The sequence below is a fragment of the Anoplophora glabripennis genome, unplaced genomic scaffold (genome assembly GCF_000390285.2).
Source record: "Anoplophora glabripennis isolate ALB-LARVAE unplaced genomic scaffold, Agla_2.0 scaffold103, whole genome shotgun sequence".
Lineage (NCBI taxonomy): Eukaryota > Metazoa > Arthropoda > Insecta > Coleoptera > Cerambycidae > Anoplophora > Anoplophora glabripennis.
Genome location: NW_019416259.1, coordinates 890779 through 908091, shown reverse-complemented (window position 1 = coordinate 908091; position 17313 = coordinate 890779). Strand labels below are relative to the sequence as shown.

The window sequence follows — 17313 nt, the reverse complement described above, 5'->3', positions numbered from 1 at the left end:
CGAATGGGGCGTAGTATTCTGCGAGTTGTTTGAGTTGTTCTGACTTGTACGACCTCAAATTGTCCTCTGTTCCGTTAGTTCCACCCCAAGTCTCTGTGCAGGAAGAGTTTTTCGAATTTTTGTGCGGAAAGGTGAGTCTTTTTGGGTATATTCGAGTTCTGACTGTGTTTTCCACTTAATTGTGCCTGTTGCAAGACAGATCTCTAAGTAATTTTGTTAATAATGTTATAAATATTTGACGTTTTATTTATAGATTAATTCTGGAGGATAATTATTTTGAAAGTTGTTATCATTCAGATTATGTGTAATTACCTGCTTTATATTGTACATAAACGGTAAATAACTGATGATAAATATAAAAAGTAAATTTACAAGTACCTATATGGATTTTTTTTCTCAAACCGAGTATTAAATTTTTCGACCTAGATTCGTATCAGCCAATGGTTTAGCAATCAACAATATAGCTATTATTAAATAATTATTGTAGGGCAAAATATACCTTCTAGATATCAATTAATTTTGAAGTACCTTTGATGAGTAATTTAAAATTTAAAAAATTACCCATTCAATTTGTTTGATGAACTTGCTGGTGTTTTTCTTTAATCTAGTGCAATTTTTTTTAATTCCATACAGTTTATCCACAATTCTGAATGAAAAGCACCCTGTGTGTTTTTATTTAAGTGTATATTATGATGGTAGCTTCTTTTGCATCTGTCCGATGTTAGAGGTCAGTGCCAAGGGCAAAGTCTAATGAATTTGTTTGTGTTTGGTAAATTATTTATTTAATTGCTCGTATTATTCTACTGTATATCGACGCTTTAGTACGAAAACATGCTATCTCAGATTTCGTTTGGAAAACAATGCTATCTCAAATTTCGGTTGGAAAACATACTATCTCAAATTAAGCTTGGAAAACATGCTAACTCAGATTTTTAAGTAAAAACATGCTATCTCGGTTTGACTAGAATATTTATAATAAACTTATATAATGTATTTTTCAAAAAGTAAGGAATATTTATGTTTAGGTACAGGGTGATTCACTGTATTTTGACCCCCCCTTTAACTTTTTTGTTTTAAGAGTTATACAAATATGTGAGATACAAAAGTTGCACGATTTTTTATGAATTTTTCGAAAATGATAGTTGAAAAACAAATGAAGTCCAAACAAAATGGCGGCTAATGCTAACTTTGTTAATTTAAATGGAACACCCTGTATATTTTTACATATTTAGATAGAACGTTCCCTATCGAGTATAGTCATATAGGATTTGTTGGGTCCATCTCTAATATAGGTATTTTAACTAAATCTTACTAATTAGGCAGTGACAGTGACAGGTAATGTCATAACATTGCTATTATTTGACAGTTTGTATTATTATTTAATTAAAATGGTTTATACAGAAATAAAAAATTGTAATATCGTTCTTCTCGATGCTCTTTAGTCTATAATCTATATTTTAATTCCAAATTATATTTCAATATTCTACTTCTGTGTAACCCATTTTAATTAAATAATACACTGTCAATCAATAACAAAGTTATCATGACATTACTACGTGTCACCTAATTAGCCTAATTAGTGCGATTTAGTTAAAATACCTATAGGTACGCATTTTGGACTATATCAATGTCCGATATGTCAGAATATATTATAACTAAATCTGTAAATTCTTATATAAATAGAAAAAATGCAGGCCTAACAATTACAAGATGTATTATTTTCTTAATAAAACACCTTCTTTTCGTTTTTAATAGTATCTCGCTTATTCTTAGAGATGGCCCCAACAAACCTTATACGTATGACTATGCTCCACAGGAAACGTTCTATCCAAATATGTGAAAATATACAGGGTGTTCCATTTAAATTAACAAAGTTAAGATCAGCGGCCATTTTGTTTGGACTTCAATTGTTTTTCAACCATCATTTTCAAAAATCATAAAAAATCGTGCAACTATTGTATTTCACATTTTTTTATAACTCTTAAAACAAAAAAGTTAGAGGCGGGTCAAAATATAGTGAATCACCCTGTACACCGTTTATTTTATTTTTTTTATTCAACATTTTTCAATTAATTTTGTTAAGTTACTATAAACGACAAAATTGTTAATTAAAAATAGAATAATAATATGCAGTATGCTGCAACACGACGTGTTTTCAAATAACAAATTATAAGAAAATAGTGTATATCTTGGTATACAGCGTGTCCCGCTGTAATGTCCGGAAGAGGGAAAAGGTTTTTATTTGTGGGTTTACGACAAAAAGTCACTCTTTGTAAAAACTCCTGCTTGTTCAACCAAACAATAGCACTGAACAATAAATACTTTTTGTTCGAGTGAGCATTATTGTAATCTCATAAAATATTACCTAATTAATCACGAAGTGACTTTGACAAAAGATAGTAAACATTATTTATTTGGTTGTTATAGCCACAGCATTTGTCATTCCTCTATTATAACCGCACAATGAAACGAGTGAAACCTCAAATTTTTAATCCTCCGTGGATCCTAAATGACATCCCTGATAATATTTTTCGATATTGTCAAAAATAACGGTACTTTATTCTTGGCTTCTAACAATGTTTTTCTAAATACTGAACACCCTGTATAAAAAATGACAAGTATTTTAACAGTTTTGACCGTTTTGGAACAAGCAGGAGTTTTTACAAAGAGTGACTGTCGTAAACCTACAAATAAAAAACTTTTCCCTCTTCCGAACATTACAGCGGGACTCGCTTTATAAAAATGTTTGTTATTACTAAAAATTATTCGATTTTTTTCATACATGCAAAATGTCGAGTAATGTACGTGTTGAAGCATACTGCATATTATTCTGTTTTTTTTTTTAATTAAAAATTTTGTCTTTTATAACAGTAACTTAACAAAATGAATTGAAAAATGTTGAATAAAAAAAATAAAATAAACAGTGTGTTTCAATCATTCAATGTGCTAACTTAAATTTCTAGTCAAACTGAGATAGCATGTTTTCCAACCGAAATTGTTTTCCAACCGAAATCTGGGATAGTATGTTTTCGTACTAAAGCGTCAATATGTATCTTATTTAAGATTAATTGTTTCAGATTAATTTGTTGATTTTGTTCTAATCTATTGAAAAGGGAATGACCAAAGTTATTGTCTTTAATTGACTTTAGACCTTAATTAATTTTTTTTATTGTAATTGAATTGTTTTGGTTTTATTGTACGCATTTCTGGAATAATCTGAAGTTAATTATGAACGAGATTTAATAGGAAACATAATAACCACAAGTTACCGGTGTCGTTATAACTTAAATATTATATAGTCAATACCAGCCAGCAAATTCAATTGTTATTTGATGAAGTTATCACATTGTTTATGTAATTTTTAAGAAAAACACGCTAAAAAAATCAGGTACGCCGAATTAAAAAAAATCCAGACCTTTCCAAATCACTCGGTAATCATGTGCCAGGGATTTTCTACAGATACGTCTATTTTTACAATGTTGGCACTGTCGCCCGCGGGGAATTGTTTATAAATTAATAAGCGAAAAAGCACGCCGTCCACAAGACGATCAAAAATTTATTTCGCATAAATTTAATGTATTCTGTTTCGTTTGCCAAGAAATAGGTCACAAGGAACGATTAGGTACTTTTCTTGTATGTTTCCATTGTCTTCAAGCCAACGGTGTTGCACGAAAATTTACTTTAAATTTTTTGTGTATGGGGTGTTGCAAAAAAACTGGGCCATCATTTTGAAAAAAATTATCCATTTTTTTTTCAAAATTGCAACCGATTTTGTTTTAAAAAAATATGCGCGTTATAATGTATTTTTAGCACGTGTTGATAATCTTCCGCGATTTCGTAGAAAAATTGTTGTTTTCAACGTAATTTGTTCGATATCTTATCAGTTGATCGAGAATTGTCGGATGTTCAACTATCGTCATTAAAATGAAGTGATTTTATCAAAATCGAGATAATATTCATATTCATCGGGAGTGCTATTGAAAATCGTGTAAATATTTTGCCAAAAGTGGCGTATTTGCTAACATAGCGGCTTGGAAAATATTGATTTTTTTTTTATTCGCTTAGGTTACCTAATTTGAATCTTATGATCGCGCCATCTGTTGGTGGCGGGCAAAATTCAATTTATCAGTCGTGCTGAATACGAATTTTTTTCGAATACATATTTAAAATATTCATTCTGACGTCGGGGCCGTTTGCAATTACAATTACTTAACAAATTTATAAGGTTATTTTTTCGTTTGGTATCAGTTTTTTTTACATTATCACGTTATTTATGTATATATTTGTTTTTCGGTGTACCTATGTGGTACTTTAAACCCATACAGATAAGATTACAGTAAAACGGTGTTGTCTTATTCAAGTGCTTTAGATTATTTTAATACAAAAATAGCAGGGCGAGCCCCTAATCAGTAGAGGTTACCTAAAACCTAACCTAACCTAAAATTAGTAGAGGTTACCGGCGTCACAGTTCAAAGATTATCGTGTTTTTCTTTACAAGGCACTCGGGCGTAATTGTTTTGTAATAAATATTGAGGGACCGTGCACTTGTTTTGTAGTAGTATCTAGAAACTCGGCTGGATTGGGGCGTTTGTGTTTTATTCACTTAGGTAAGAGAAATAAATACTATGTATTATTTTTAATAAATTCACTGAAAACAACCTAAGATGACGATGAAGTACTATTCCTATTAATTCTTTTATAAATTAGACTTGAAATAAACGTTTGTACATTAAGTATTCATAATTATTTATGGATGATATCGTTTTTAATGTTTAAATAGAAATTGATTAACTTTGTGTGATTCTAGAAAAAAATTTCGGGAAAATGTGTAGTTTTTTATATGAAAATTTTTTTTAAATGCTCTTCGATATACAGGGTGTTTTTAAGTATGTGGCCAAACTTCAATGGGTGATCCTAAGACGATCAGTTTTATAAATATATCCGATAACGCTTCGTTTTCAAGATACAGTATGTCAAACTTTTTAGTTTAGCCGATTTTGTTGAAATTTGGTAGTGTTATTTATCGTAGAAAGGGGCTAATTTAGCCCTAACTAGATTAAAATTATTGGTAATTATTTACTTTAGTGGCACCACCTCCAATTTCCACGAAATTTTGTCTACCCCCCTATTTTCGATGGTGCCGAACACGAATCTGCAGTTTTTTTTGTGCGGTCGAACCTAGTTTTCGAGAAAAAATTTTTCAAAATTCTAACCTGGATATTTCATATAACACTACGTAGAACTCTGTATATTTTATGTAGCTTTCCAGAACATCTGTTATGAACAATTAACACTGTTTACGAAATACATTTTCGTAAATTTCAAGTAAAAAGATATGTATTTAAATAAATAAACATTTTGTAGTTTGAATCCGCCATTTGTAATTCGTGATGACTGATGACAACATTGAGTTCCCCCACTCTCATTCAACTCTGTTCATCCCACATAAAGTTACTATTATTTTATTTATTAAATACATATTTTCTTTAGTTCAAATTTGGGAAAATGTGTTTCTTAAACAATGTTGATTGTTTATTGCAGATGTTCTGAAAGCTACATAAAATATACAGAGTTCTACGTAGTGTTATCTGAAATATTCAGGTTAGAATTTTGAAAAATTTTGTTCTCAAAAACTGGGTTGGACCGCACAAAAAAAAACTTCAGATTCGTGTTCAGCATCATCGAAAATAGGGGGGTAGACGAAATTTTGTGAAAATTGGAGGTGGTGCCACTAAAGTAAATAATTACCAAACTTTTATATATTTTTTTCATTAAGCAATTAAAAATACAACTTTTTTGTCGTTTGAATTTTCTTCGTATCGTGCTTCCTTTTTTGGAGAAACAAAAGTCATTTTATTGCATGTGTATGGACAACAAAAAAACATTTTTTAATAATTAATAAAACAAAAGTTTTTTTTAGATAGCATTAATTTTTATAACAATTTTCTAAGAGTAAAATAGACAGAAAAAATAACAGGTACACCCCAGTTTTTGATAGTTTTGTAGTTTTAAGTTTTTTGTTGTTGTCCCAGGAAAATATGACTATGCAAAGTGGTATAAATTACATTAGGGGTGTACAAAATCCAGTCGTGTAGTCAAATTTTAAATAAAAAAATTACTAACAAATTTTTGTCTTTGGCATTGAAAAAAAAAAGAAAAATAGAAGTGGGCTTCGATAACTGAAAATAAATTCAAATCACATAATATGATTTAATAGACTTTTTTCAGCTCCATCCTTTAAAAAAAAACTCGAATTGAAATGGAATTATACAGGTTGTTACAAATTTGCTTCTCACTACAAGGATCTCAGAAACGCTAAGAGGTACGAAATAGCTTAAATGGGGGCAATTTTGTGTAATCAGGGGACCAACATTATACCTCTAAAAAATCAAGGCTAACATGATTAGTTTTCGAAATATTTGAAAAAAACCGAAATTTTGGAAATCCGTTTTTGTTTGATTTTAGCTTTGTTTGAGGTGATATTGAAAAAAGAACAACACTTTCTCGTGGGAACTTTTTGCCCTCTATCGAATGGCATAATCAATTTTTATATGTAACGTTTTGTCTCTCCAGGACCATCATCAACTTCATTTTTTTAAATACGACCGTAGAAATTTTATTACAGTTTTAGCCAGCCTTCATGATCTGCAGTACTATACTGCTTCAGTCCGAACCAGATTCAGACGTTTCGTCTCGAAAATTCATCTTCAGTGTATTCGTTCCAAATTTATCTAAATTTTTTATTTCTTTGTTTACTGAATTATCGTACACTGTAAGTGTCGTTAGACCCTGTGAAATCCATCTATTTATTTAAACTATTACCAACACGCGTTACAATAACACATATATTATTATTAACTATTATACCATCACTTAGTCATACATAACTCAATAAGTTGTTGCGTCAAAATTAAAAATTAATTTTAATTTTATTATGACAAATTAATTCTGAAAAATGCATATGAACAACCAAAACGCCAACTGAATATTGTTCTTTAAAAAAATTCAGTAAATGTTCAAAAACATTTTCATTTTGGCAAAAGCTGAAAATGAATATCAGCGTAATATTATCGGAATTTATTATACCTGTAACCGCAACGGTGAAAGAGCATGTCAGATGTATTTGTATGAATTTCCTGAAAAAATAAAAAAATAGATCGGAATTTGTTTGAATTTTGAGCACTCGAGAAGCCTAGAAATAACTATGGACATGGGAATAAAACTAATAATTTTTTATTTTAATGCGTGGCGGTAATAGTTTAAATAACTAGATGGATTTCACAGGGTCTAACGACACTTACGGTGTACGGTAATTCAATAAACAAAGAAATCTAATTAAAAAATTTAGATAAATTTGAAACGAATACACTGAAGATAAATATTTGGAGATAAAACGTCTGAATCTGGTTCGGGCTGAGGCAATACAGTATTGGGAGTCATGAAGGCTTGCCAAAAATGTAATAAGATTTCTAGGGTCGTATTTAAAAAAATTAAGTTGATGGTCCTGGAGAGACGAAACGTCACATATAAAAATTGATTATGCCATTCGATAGAAGGCAAAAAGTGGCCATGAGAAAGTGTTCTTCTTTTTTCAATATCACTTCAAACAAGGCTGAAATGAAACAAAAACGGTTTCCAAAATTTCGGTTTTTTCAAATATTTCGAAATTTAGCTTTGATTTTTTACAGGCATAATGTTGGTCCCCTGATTACGCAACTTTGCCCCCATTTAAGCTACTTCGTACCTCTTACCGTTTCCGAGATCCCTGTAGTGAGAAGCAAATTTGTAACAGCCTGTGTATGTAAAATACTTTTTTAGAATAAGAATATGGATCATCTTGATTTTGTATGTTTATAAAGAAAATCTTTTCCCAGTCCTACTAAAAAGAAAATGACCACCCACTGGAACTACCCCGATCCCGCCCTGCAGGATGAGCTCCGCAAGATCGCCAACGCCATCGTGGCACCCGGCAAGGGCATCCTGGCCGCCGACGAGTCCGTCTCTACCATGGGCAAACGTCTAGCCGATATCGGCCAGGAGAACACCGACGAGAACAGGCGCAAGTACAGGTAGGTCGGGATTCGATCACGGAAATCTTTGCTTTCTTCCGTACCGTACACACTAGCTGAGTATTATCATTCCCAGGCAACTGCTGTTCACCACTTGCCCCACCATCGGCGACTACATCTCGGGCGTCATCCTGTTCCACGAGACCCTCTACCAGAAGGCCGACGATGGCACCCCCTTCACCGAGCTGTTGAAGGAGAGGGGAATCATTCCCGGCATTAAAGTTGATACCGGAGTCGTCCCGCTTCTCGGAAGCAATGACGAGTGTACCACTCAAGGTGCGTTTACTAGATATACGACATTTTTTATGTGGTACTTCATATTTTCATACACTCCCATTGGACACGGCATCATTCTTTACTCCTATACATCTTTTTTCATAATGTCACACAGAAATTTACGATGAAGACACACAAACACTCGTTACCCTCAAATAAATAATTTTATAACACTTGTACTATACAGAACATATCATTAAATACCACTTTAAATTGTATTTAACACAAAAAAATCAAGAAATTAATGCTGGCCATTTGGTTTTTGCTTACATTAGTTAAATCGATCGATTTATATTAATTTGAATTACCATTTCTAGCAGAAATCTATTATCAGGCGCCTCTTGTAAAAATTTCGTAATTTCCTCTTTTGTTAGAATTCTAGACCTTTTCGGACAGTATCCAATTGATTTGCTTTTCAAATAAGGATTTGGAAATTTTCTGATATTTACATTTTTTTTTGGCGGAGTACTTTTTAACATGGAATATGCTGACTATAACATCGAAGGTTTAATTTTTTTAATTTTATATTCGAAATATGCCAGTACGTTTCGAACAGTTTTTGAATTTTCGAACTACGTCACCCTCTGAATTCATTGTAGGCAATTTTGTACTGTCTCGACAATTTTTTGGTGATTAATTGTTAAACAGCACTTTGTGCCGCTTCCAATACTTCCCCTGGTAAATGCTCGTCTTCACTTTTCGAGCTCATTTTGAATTAAACACTCAGAATATGAATTACAATATACAGTGTAGGAAAGTACCGATGGTCTATCAGAAGTTACGTGAGAGCGATAAAGTAAGCCATAGAAATCCATGTGATAGACAAGGATGGCTATAATGAAGGTGTCTAATAATCGACGCCCATTTCGCCCTTCCACAAATAAGAAGTGGATCTTATTTGTGGAAGGGCGAAACGGGCGGTGACAAAGAGAATCCTTCATTATAGCCATCCTTCTCTATCGCATGGATTACTATGGCTTACTTTATCGCTCTCACGTAACTTCAGATAGACCATCGGTACTTTCCTACCCTGTATAATTCTGACACTACTTTTTCAAACAACTAATTTTAATTGTTTATTAGGTTGCTATCGTTATGATAGTCACCGCACCTAAACTGTATTGATTCAGACACGGTTCAAACGATTTCAAATATAACTTAAATTGTTATATACAGGGTGATTCAAAACTTATCCAAAAAAAAATATGATGTACAAGGAGACTCTTACAAATACAATTTTGTAAAGAAAGAGTCAAAAAGGGCAATTCGAAAATGATTTAAAATACACTTCGACACGGCAATGGAAACTGTTTCACTGTAAAACCTGACCACGTACAATGCGACCGGCATGGCGGCAAAGTGTGATAAGAACGGACAAAACCTTGAAAGAATTTCGCAAGGAAATAAATAAATAGAATTTTATAGCACCTATTTTATATCGGCAAATTCAACTAACTGCTTTTGCCGCTATTGTTATTATTAATTAAATTAATTTGTGGTTTTAAATAGTAAAATAATTTGACATACCTGATGTTACAACTGTTCCAAATTTTGTCCACTGACGTGTAAATTGGGTTTGTCTTACTCAGCTTCTACGAACTAACACAAATGTTGTCTTACTTCACCATAATACAAATGTTGTCTTGCTTCACCATAAATTAAAACGATATCCATCAACTCCGAGTTGCTATACAAGCAAGCCATTTTTGGCACTAACTACTAAAAAACTATTGTAAACACTATCGCAACAACGATTGTAAATTCGAATTTCAGTATTCGGAGTCACTGACGCTACGTGGCTCTCCACGCATATTGTGAATTACGCTAGAGACTACAGTTGTCCAGCTATGTAGTGGTTGAAAGTACTACAACTTCAATAATTTTTTTTCTCGGAAACTACAAGGATTTTACAAAATTTTTTTTTATGATATTGACTCAGTTTCTCATGCTGCATCTTTTCCCCAATTTTTTTGGATAAGTTGTGAATCACCCTGTATATAACAATTATATTTGTTAAAAACTTGAATTTTTAAAAATATTTGTGCATTTACAAAAAAATTTGAATACACTACATAATATTTGTAAAGGAATAACCACCACATATCGATCTTTAATTACGTAATAATGTTTATTTCATTTTGTATCGCAGTAATTTACAATAAAAAAAAAAACAAAAAAATTTTGAATAAACAGAAAACTTAGAAGCAACTTATAGCATTGCATTGTTTTATAGCCTCACTAAAAAAAAAAATTTTGATATTTACATTAATTCATTTTTTTTTCTCACAAACTTTTGAATAAAGCAGAAATAATTATCCTTTTCGATAACTATCGGTTTCTGCTTCCTTAATTATTAAATTTCGTTTACAATTTTCTCTTTTCCGACGGCCTCCCCCTTTTCAGGTTTGGACGATCTGGGAAAACGCTGCGCCCAGTACAAGAAGGACGGGTGCCACTTCGCCAAGTGGCGTTGCGTGCTCAAGATCAACGAGCACACCCCCTCCGTGCAGGCCCTGATCGAGAACGCCAACGTGCTGGCCCGTTACGCGTCAATCTGCCAGGCCAACAGGATCGTGCCCATCGTCGAGCCCGAGATCCTACCCGACGGCAACCATAACACCGAGCGGTGCCAGAAGGTCACCGAGACGGTGCTCGCCTACGTGTATAAGGTAAGGGGGAGTGAGCGGGGGGTAATCGGAAGCTTTTAAAGCTTGAAGTAGACAAATAAAAAAAAAATGGTTTTTATGATATACGTCTCCTAAACATATTTATATATATATTTTTTTTTTTGGTGTCAGTTGATGATTTTGTGCGAAAAAGTATGCAATAGGTAGCGAATTAATAACACCAGCACACAAAAAAAAAAAACAAGTCTCCTCACCACCTCGCAAGCATTTTACGGGGCCCAACAAAATTAAGTTTATAAGAATGGGGGTCGATCATTGTGGACTATTTTTTTTATTTAAAACATTTCTTGGTTCCTGCTGATCGTAGGACATTTTTTTTTTTTTAATTCGCGAAAAATATCGGCTTTCAAATGGCAATAATGCCAATCCGATTAACGATAAGAAAAACATCTGCAATTTTCGACCAAAAAAATAAGTCAGTTTTGGTAGATTTTTCGTATATGTATTTCCAATTATTTTGCAATTTGCACAGGAAAATTACAACTTTTAGAGAAAATTTTAAGCCCAAGATGAGTCACGTAAGTGCATTACTGTATGATTTATTGAAACTTGAAAGAAATGTATTTTTTTCCAAAAACTAAATTTTTGAAAAAACTATCAAATATTATGCAATTTTACAAAAATGCGCTTATTCTACTTGCCAAGGACTACAAATTCTGAAAGTTTCGTAAAAAAATCCATCTTGTTTTAAAGATACAGAAGTTTAAAAAAAATGCGATTTTTAGCTTTTTTTTTTTCAATAACTGATCAAATGGCATCGGGCTTGGCCCAATATTTTTGTTATAAAAAGTTCTACAACTTTAGTTTAAATATTTTTTTCTAAAATATAGTTTTTTTTTTAATAAAAAAAACAAATGAAGCCCTAACAGGGTTCGTAGTGGCCTGGAAAATCGGGAATAGTCAGGGAATTAATTATTTTTCATAAAAAATACAGGAAAAATCATAGACCAGGACGGATCTGTTCTGAGGTGGTTGTTAGTGGGGGCAAGCAAATTTTTTCTGGATCTGACCTTCAGTACAACTCGCATAATAGAAGTGTAGATCCCTAGATCTGGGCGTGGTCCGGAACATTTTCAAAATTGAAAAAATGTTTAAAAAAATTCAAAAAATACCTGTTTTATCCGAGTTTTTTACTTATATCTTGGAACCTATGCGCTTTGGAAGAATATTGAAGAGGAAAAAAGTTTTAGAATTGAATTTTGCACAATATACTGCAAGTTAAAAATGCTTAAATTTATTACCGATGTTGCAAAATGGCAATAATTGATGAAGAAAAGGCAAAATAATCTAGTTTTTTTGGATTTTTAAAAAATATTTTAATTGCTCTGAGGGCATTCTAATTTTGGTAAAAAAAACTTTAAGAGTATAATAAAACAGCACACTAAACTTCATTAAAATCGGTTTGGTAGTTTTCGCAAAATAATTTTTTGAAAAAAATTTTCGAATTTTCAAAATGTGGAACAGACTCAAATAAAACATCTAGATGCTTGAACATTTTTTCACATAGAAAATACGGCCCAACCTTTCAAATGGTTTTTGAAAAATTGAAATCGGTTGATTAGGACGGCCCAGTAAATTTTTAAAATTACCACTTTTTTATTTTTATTTATTTATCAATTCGTAATTTAGTTTTTTTCAAAAATTATAATTTTAAAGGACTTTTCTTAATTTTATCTGTATTTAACAAAAAAATTAATTTCCAAATAATTTTTTTTTAATACATCGGATTGAAAAAAAAAGATCGAAATTGGTCCATTAGAAGCCGAGATAATGCAATTTTTTTCGTACCTTTGCATTTTGAACTTCCAAATTCAGTCTCGAAGCGAAAGCCCCCTCCCTCACTTTTCGTGTTTTGAGTCTCTTTTCGCGCGAGCGACTGCTTTTCCGCTGATTTATCTATGTTGCCGATACCTTATGGACATGAAAATTTTTTCCAGCTTAGAATTCGGAAAAACAGCCACTGGATCATTGCTAAATTGTTTATAAATTTACGGTAAATGCCGACAAACTTTGACCGCTAATATCTGAAGAACCAATAAACGGAATTTAACTTTTTTTTTAAAGAAGCGTCTTTCCGAGTACTTTAAAATTATAATTTTTGAAAAACTAAATTGCAAATTGATAAATGTAATCTAATTGTTTAAAAATAAAAAAAAGTGTGTTAACTTTAAAAATCTACTGTGGCCGTCCTAATCAACCGATTTCAAATTTTCAAAAACCATTTGAAAGGTTGGGCGATCTTTTCTATGTGAAAACATTTTCAAGTATCTAGATGCTTTATTTGAGACTGTGCAACATCTTGAAAACTCGAAAAATTTTTACGAAATTTTCAAAAAATTATTTTGCGAAAACTAACCGATTTTAACGAAATTTGATGTGCTGTTTTATTATACTCTAAAGTTTTTTTTTACCAAAATTAGAATGCCCTCGGAGCAAAGGATATAAGTAAAAAACTCAGATAAAATAAGTATTTTTTAAAATTTTTTAAACATTTTTGCAATTTTGAAAATACTCCGGACCTCCCTTTTACATTCAAGAAGAGAGATTTGTCGACAGATCCGCCCTGGTCTATCAGGAGATTTTAAAAGTATTGCTGAAAGTCGGGGAATTTGATATTTGCAACTGGAAATTTTGTAAAAGCAGGCCCTGGGCTCTTGAAAAAGAAAACTATTTACAGTTTTAAAACCTTTATAAGAGATTCTTTGGGTTTAAAAAAATATTACGGAGTCCATTCTAGAAAAAGTTTAATGCATAAAGACTTAGTAAAAATGAACTACAAGTGACTTGGATTTTTTTTTTTTTCATACGTTGGGGAATTCCATACTACTTTTGAACTATGAACCTTGTAATAAATTGTTATCGAAATCGTACGATGCACTAGAATTTCACAGTTATATTCCACATCGAATCCAATGCCCCGTTATATACAGGCGTTACAGGGTATACCCCGTACTGCTGTGAATGTGTTGACGAGGTCACAAAATTTAAACATACGTGCTTCTTACTCCAGGCCCTGGCCGACCACAACGTCTTCTTGGAGGGCACCCTCCTCAAGCCCAACATGGTGACGCCGGGTCAGGGAGCCGCCGCCAGGGCGAGCCCCGCCGAAATCGCCATCGCCACTGTCACCGCTCTCCAGCGCAGGGTGCCAGCTGCAGTGCCCGGCATCACCTTCCTGTCCGGGGGTCAGTCCGAGGAGGAGGCGTCTGTCAACTTGGACGCTATGAATAAGTAAGTAGCGAGTTGTTTAGCGGAAAAGAAAAAAATGTTTTTTCTGTGCCTTCTAAGGCTTTTATCCCTAAGTTTGACGTTTGTCTAACGAAACGGGGCGATTCACAAATAATTAAAAAAAAAATGTTTTTCTATCTGTGTGTATTTATAACTTAGACAACTAGTTGAAGTTAGGGATGAAATTACTAGATGGCAATACATTTTATAAATGTATTGCCGACAGCTGTGGTGCATTCGCCTAAATCGTCGGGAAGTTTCTTTTTAAATGTCCCGGCAAAAAAGTCGAGAGGATTTAAATCAGGGCAGTTCGCTGGCCATGCTGCCTGTTCGCCTCTTCCAAATTCACCATATGTCTTGAATTTTGTTAAGTTGTCTCAAATATTTTATTAATTTGCCCTCTTAGGATTTGTTGACAAACTTTAGTAAACATTGTAATGTCAAACATTTTTTTCTCGGAATTTTAAAATATTTTATACTTGATGATTCCGATTGAATTTTTCAATTAAATTTTTAAATAAATAAAGGTTCCAATGATTATTTTATTATTCTTTCTTCGTTTCCCAGATTGCAGGTGAAGAAACCGTGGGCCCTCACCTTCAGCTACGGCCGCGCCCTCCAAGCGTCCGTCCTCCGCGCCTGGCAAGGCAAGGACGAGAACGTGGCCGCCGCCCAGCAGGAACTGCTGAAACGTGCAAAGGTGAGTGAAATTTTGCCTCAATGTCTCCAACCTTAATAATCCCAAATTTTTTTAAATCCCCCTACTTCATATCGCACGTGTTGTTTTTGTTTTGCAGGCCAACAGCCAGGCGTCTTTGGGGACGTACGCGGCGGGCAGCGTCGAAGGAAAGGCCGGAGATGCTGGACTCTTCGTCAAGAATCACGCTTATTAGGAGCGGGATCGGCGGCGCACGCACGCACACTAAATCTTTAGCGTTTTAGAGCCGAGCGTTTACCTCGGGGAAACATCCAAATTAAATTGTGAAACACATAATTTTATGTATATATCGCTAGGTGTACTAAGTTCAGCAGTTTTTTATTGTTAGGCTCTTTATTATCGATTGTACCTTTTATTTATAAATCCGGAGGTTTGATCTATTTGTAAATGGTATTTTTTATTGATCGTCGCATGGTTATAGAACAAATGTATGTCGTGTATGAAAATTTTAAGTAATAAATGTATTAAATGTTAGACTTCTTTTTTATTATTCCTCAAATTCCTTGAAAATTATTCAGGAATGCGAGTAGCGATTTAAGGGTGGCTCTGTACATATATGGAGAACCCCCAAATTATGAAAATATAATTTTACTAAATATATTCGGTTAAAAAAAAAAATCTTGGTATCGGAAGACCATGAAGTGCAACACGTGTAAAATACCTTCTGTTATCCTGATCGATCCTGTTTCTAAAGGACCCCGCACAAATCTTATGGAAATTGGGTCCCGGTCAAATTCTTTGAATTTTTGATATTTGATAGAGTTCATCATACTGGTCAATTGTCTCAATGGCCACAAAGCTCAAAAATGGATAGTTTGGCCGGTACAGAGCTTTAAAGCTCCGAATATCCTCCACGGATTTATGTATATGCGCAGTGTGTATAGACTTTTGAAATAGCCTATTTCATTTTTTTTATTATCTAGGTTTATATTTTTGAGGTTGCTGAATTCAGATCTGTTGTTAGATTTTCAAAATTGACAGTTGGCAGCTGTCAAATAGCTGTCAATGTGCTATAATAAAGCCAAAAACTTGTTTTTTTATGTTTTATCTTTCTTTTTTTTTAGTTCGATAAGTTCAAAGACGATATCAAATCAATAACAATGACTATCGGCAGCTGTCATTTAGCTGTCAACAATTCTTCAAAGTCCGGTAATAAAGTCAAAAAATTATTTTTTGTTTATAACTTCAAGTTTTTTAGATAAGTGAATATAAATATGATATAAAATTATGTAGTCATCAGCTTACAGCTGTCAACAAGCTGTCAACTAACTGTCAAAATGCAATAATAGAGCAAGTAACTTATTTTTTGTGCTTAACTTTGTGGATAAGAAATCAAACATGATATAAGTTTATGACATCACTTTTGAACTCGGTGATCTAAGAACTTAAAGCTTTTTAAAAAAAGTAACTTTTTGACTTTATTATTGCATTTTGACAGTTAGTTGACAGCTGTAAGCTGAGTCGCTTTCCAGCTGGCACTTTTGTGCACGCAAACAAGCATTTGGGTACGCAAAAGCTTGAAACGCATGTTCCAGCTCCTATTATTTATCTGCGTTTGATGCGCATGATTGTGATTTCCGCTATCCCCTGAAGCATCTACCTTTTATTTTGTGTTTGAAGCACAGTCTCAAATTTTATCCATAATCTATGATTTCTTAGGTTAAGTAGTTAATGTTAATGTGTAATAGTGTAATCTAGGGATGGGCAGATTTAATGAAAAACATCGATGTTATGTTATATCGATTATAAAATAATTTATTATCGATGCTCGATATATCGGAGTAAAACATCGATTTTTTTCGAATATCGAAACAAAAATTAACCCTAGGGACTAGTATAAAATTTTTTTATTAAGGGTGTTTAAAAAATATAAAAATAAATATTCAAAAAAATTTATAATACATTTAAAAAATGTAAAAATAAGTTTTTTTTTAAATAAACTTTAAATTCACAAAATATGTTCAAAATTATCCAAGTAAAATTCAAGTCAGGGTTTTTGAATGAAGTTTTAATATTTGCAAAGTTAATACAATTTTTCTTATAAAAAATGCCTATGATTTTCTGATTTTTTGTCATACAATTTAGCTTTTGCATTTAAAAATAGAAAGTAATTTTGTTGTCTTGAATTTTGATAGGTATCTTTTGAGATCAATAAAAAAAATATTAGAATATTATACAACACAAATGCAACTTTAACATAAATTCATGTAATGCCAGTCTTCGTAGTCTAACGAACTTAAAAATAATAATTTATTAAGTCTTTCAGGAGTTAATCTGCTTCTTTGGTCTGTCAAGATATTTCCAGTTTCTGAAAAGAGACGTTCTGAAGGAACAC

General features: G+C 32.7%; 1 protein-coding gene across 2 annotated transcripts; it reads left to right on the top strand.

Annotated features, from left to right (window-relative positions):
- Positions 1-15452, top strand: LOC108903336 (fructose-bisphosphate aldolase). Of its 2 annotated transcripts, none has more exons than XM_018705475.1 (7): positions 1-131; positions 7875-8069; positions 8146-8345; positions 10749-11014; positions 14043-14263; positions 14828-14960; positions 15058-15452. In XM_018705475.1, exons 2-7 carry the CDS (start codon positions 7891-7893, stop codon positions 15151-15153), a joined length of 1095 nt encoding a protein of 364 aa, XP_018560991.1. In that variant the 5' UTR covers positions 1-131; positions 7875-7890; the 3' UTR covers positions 15154-15452. The 2 variants fall into 2 exon arrangements, with proteins under 2 accessions (XP_018560991.1, XP_018560992.1); XM_018705476.1 differs by lacking the exon at positions 1-131 and adding an exon at positions 4410-4607.
- The last annotated feature ends 1861 nt before the right edge of the window (positions 15453-17313 follow it).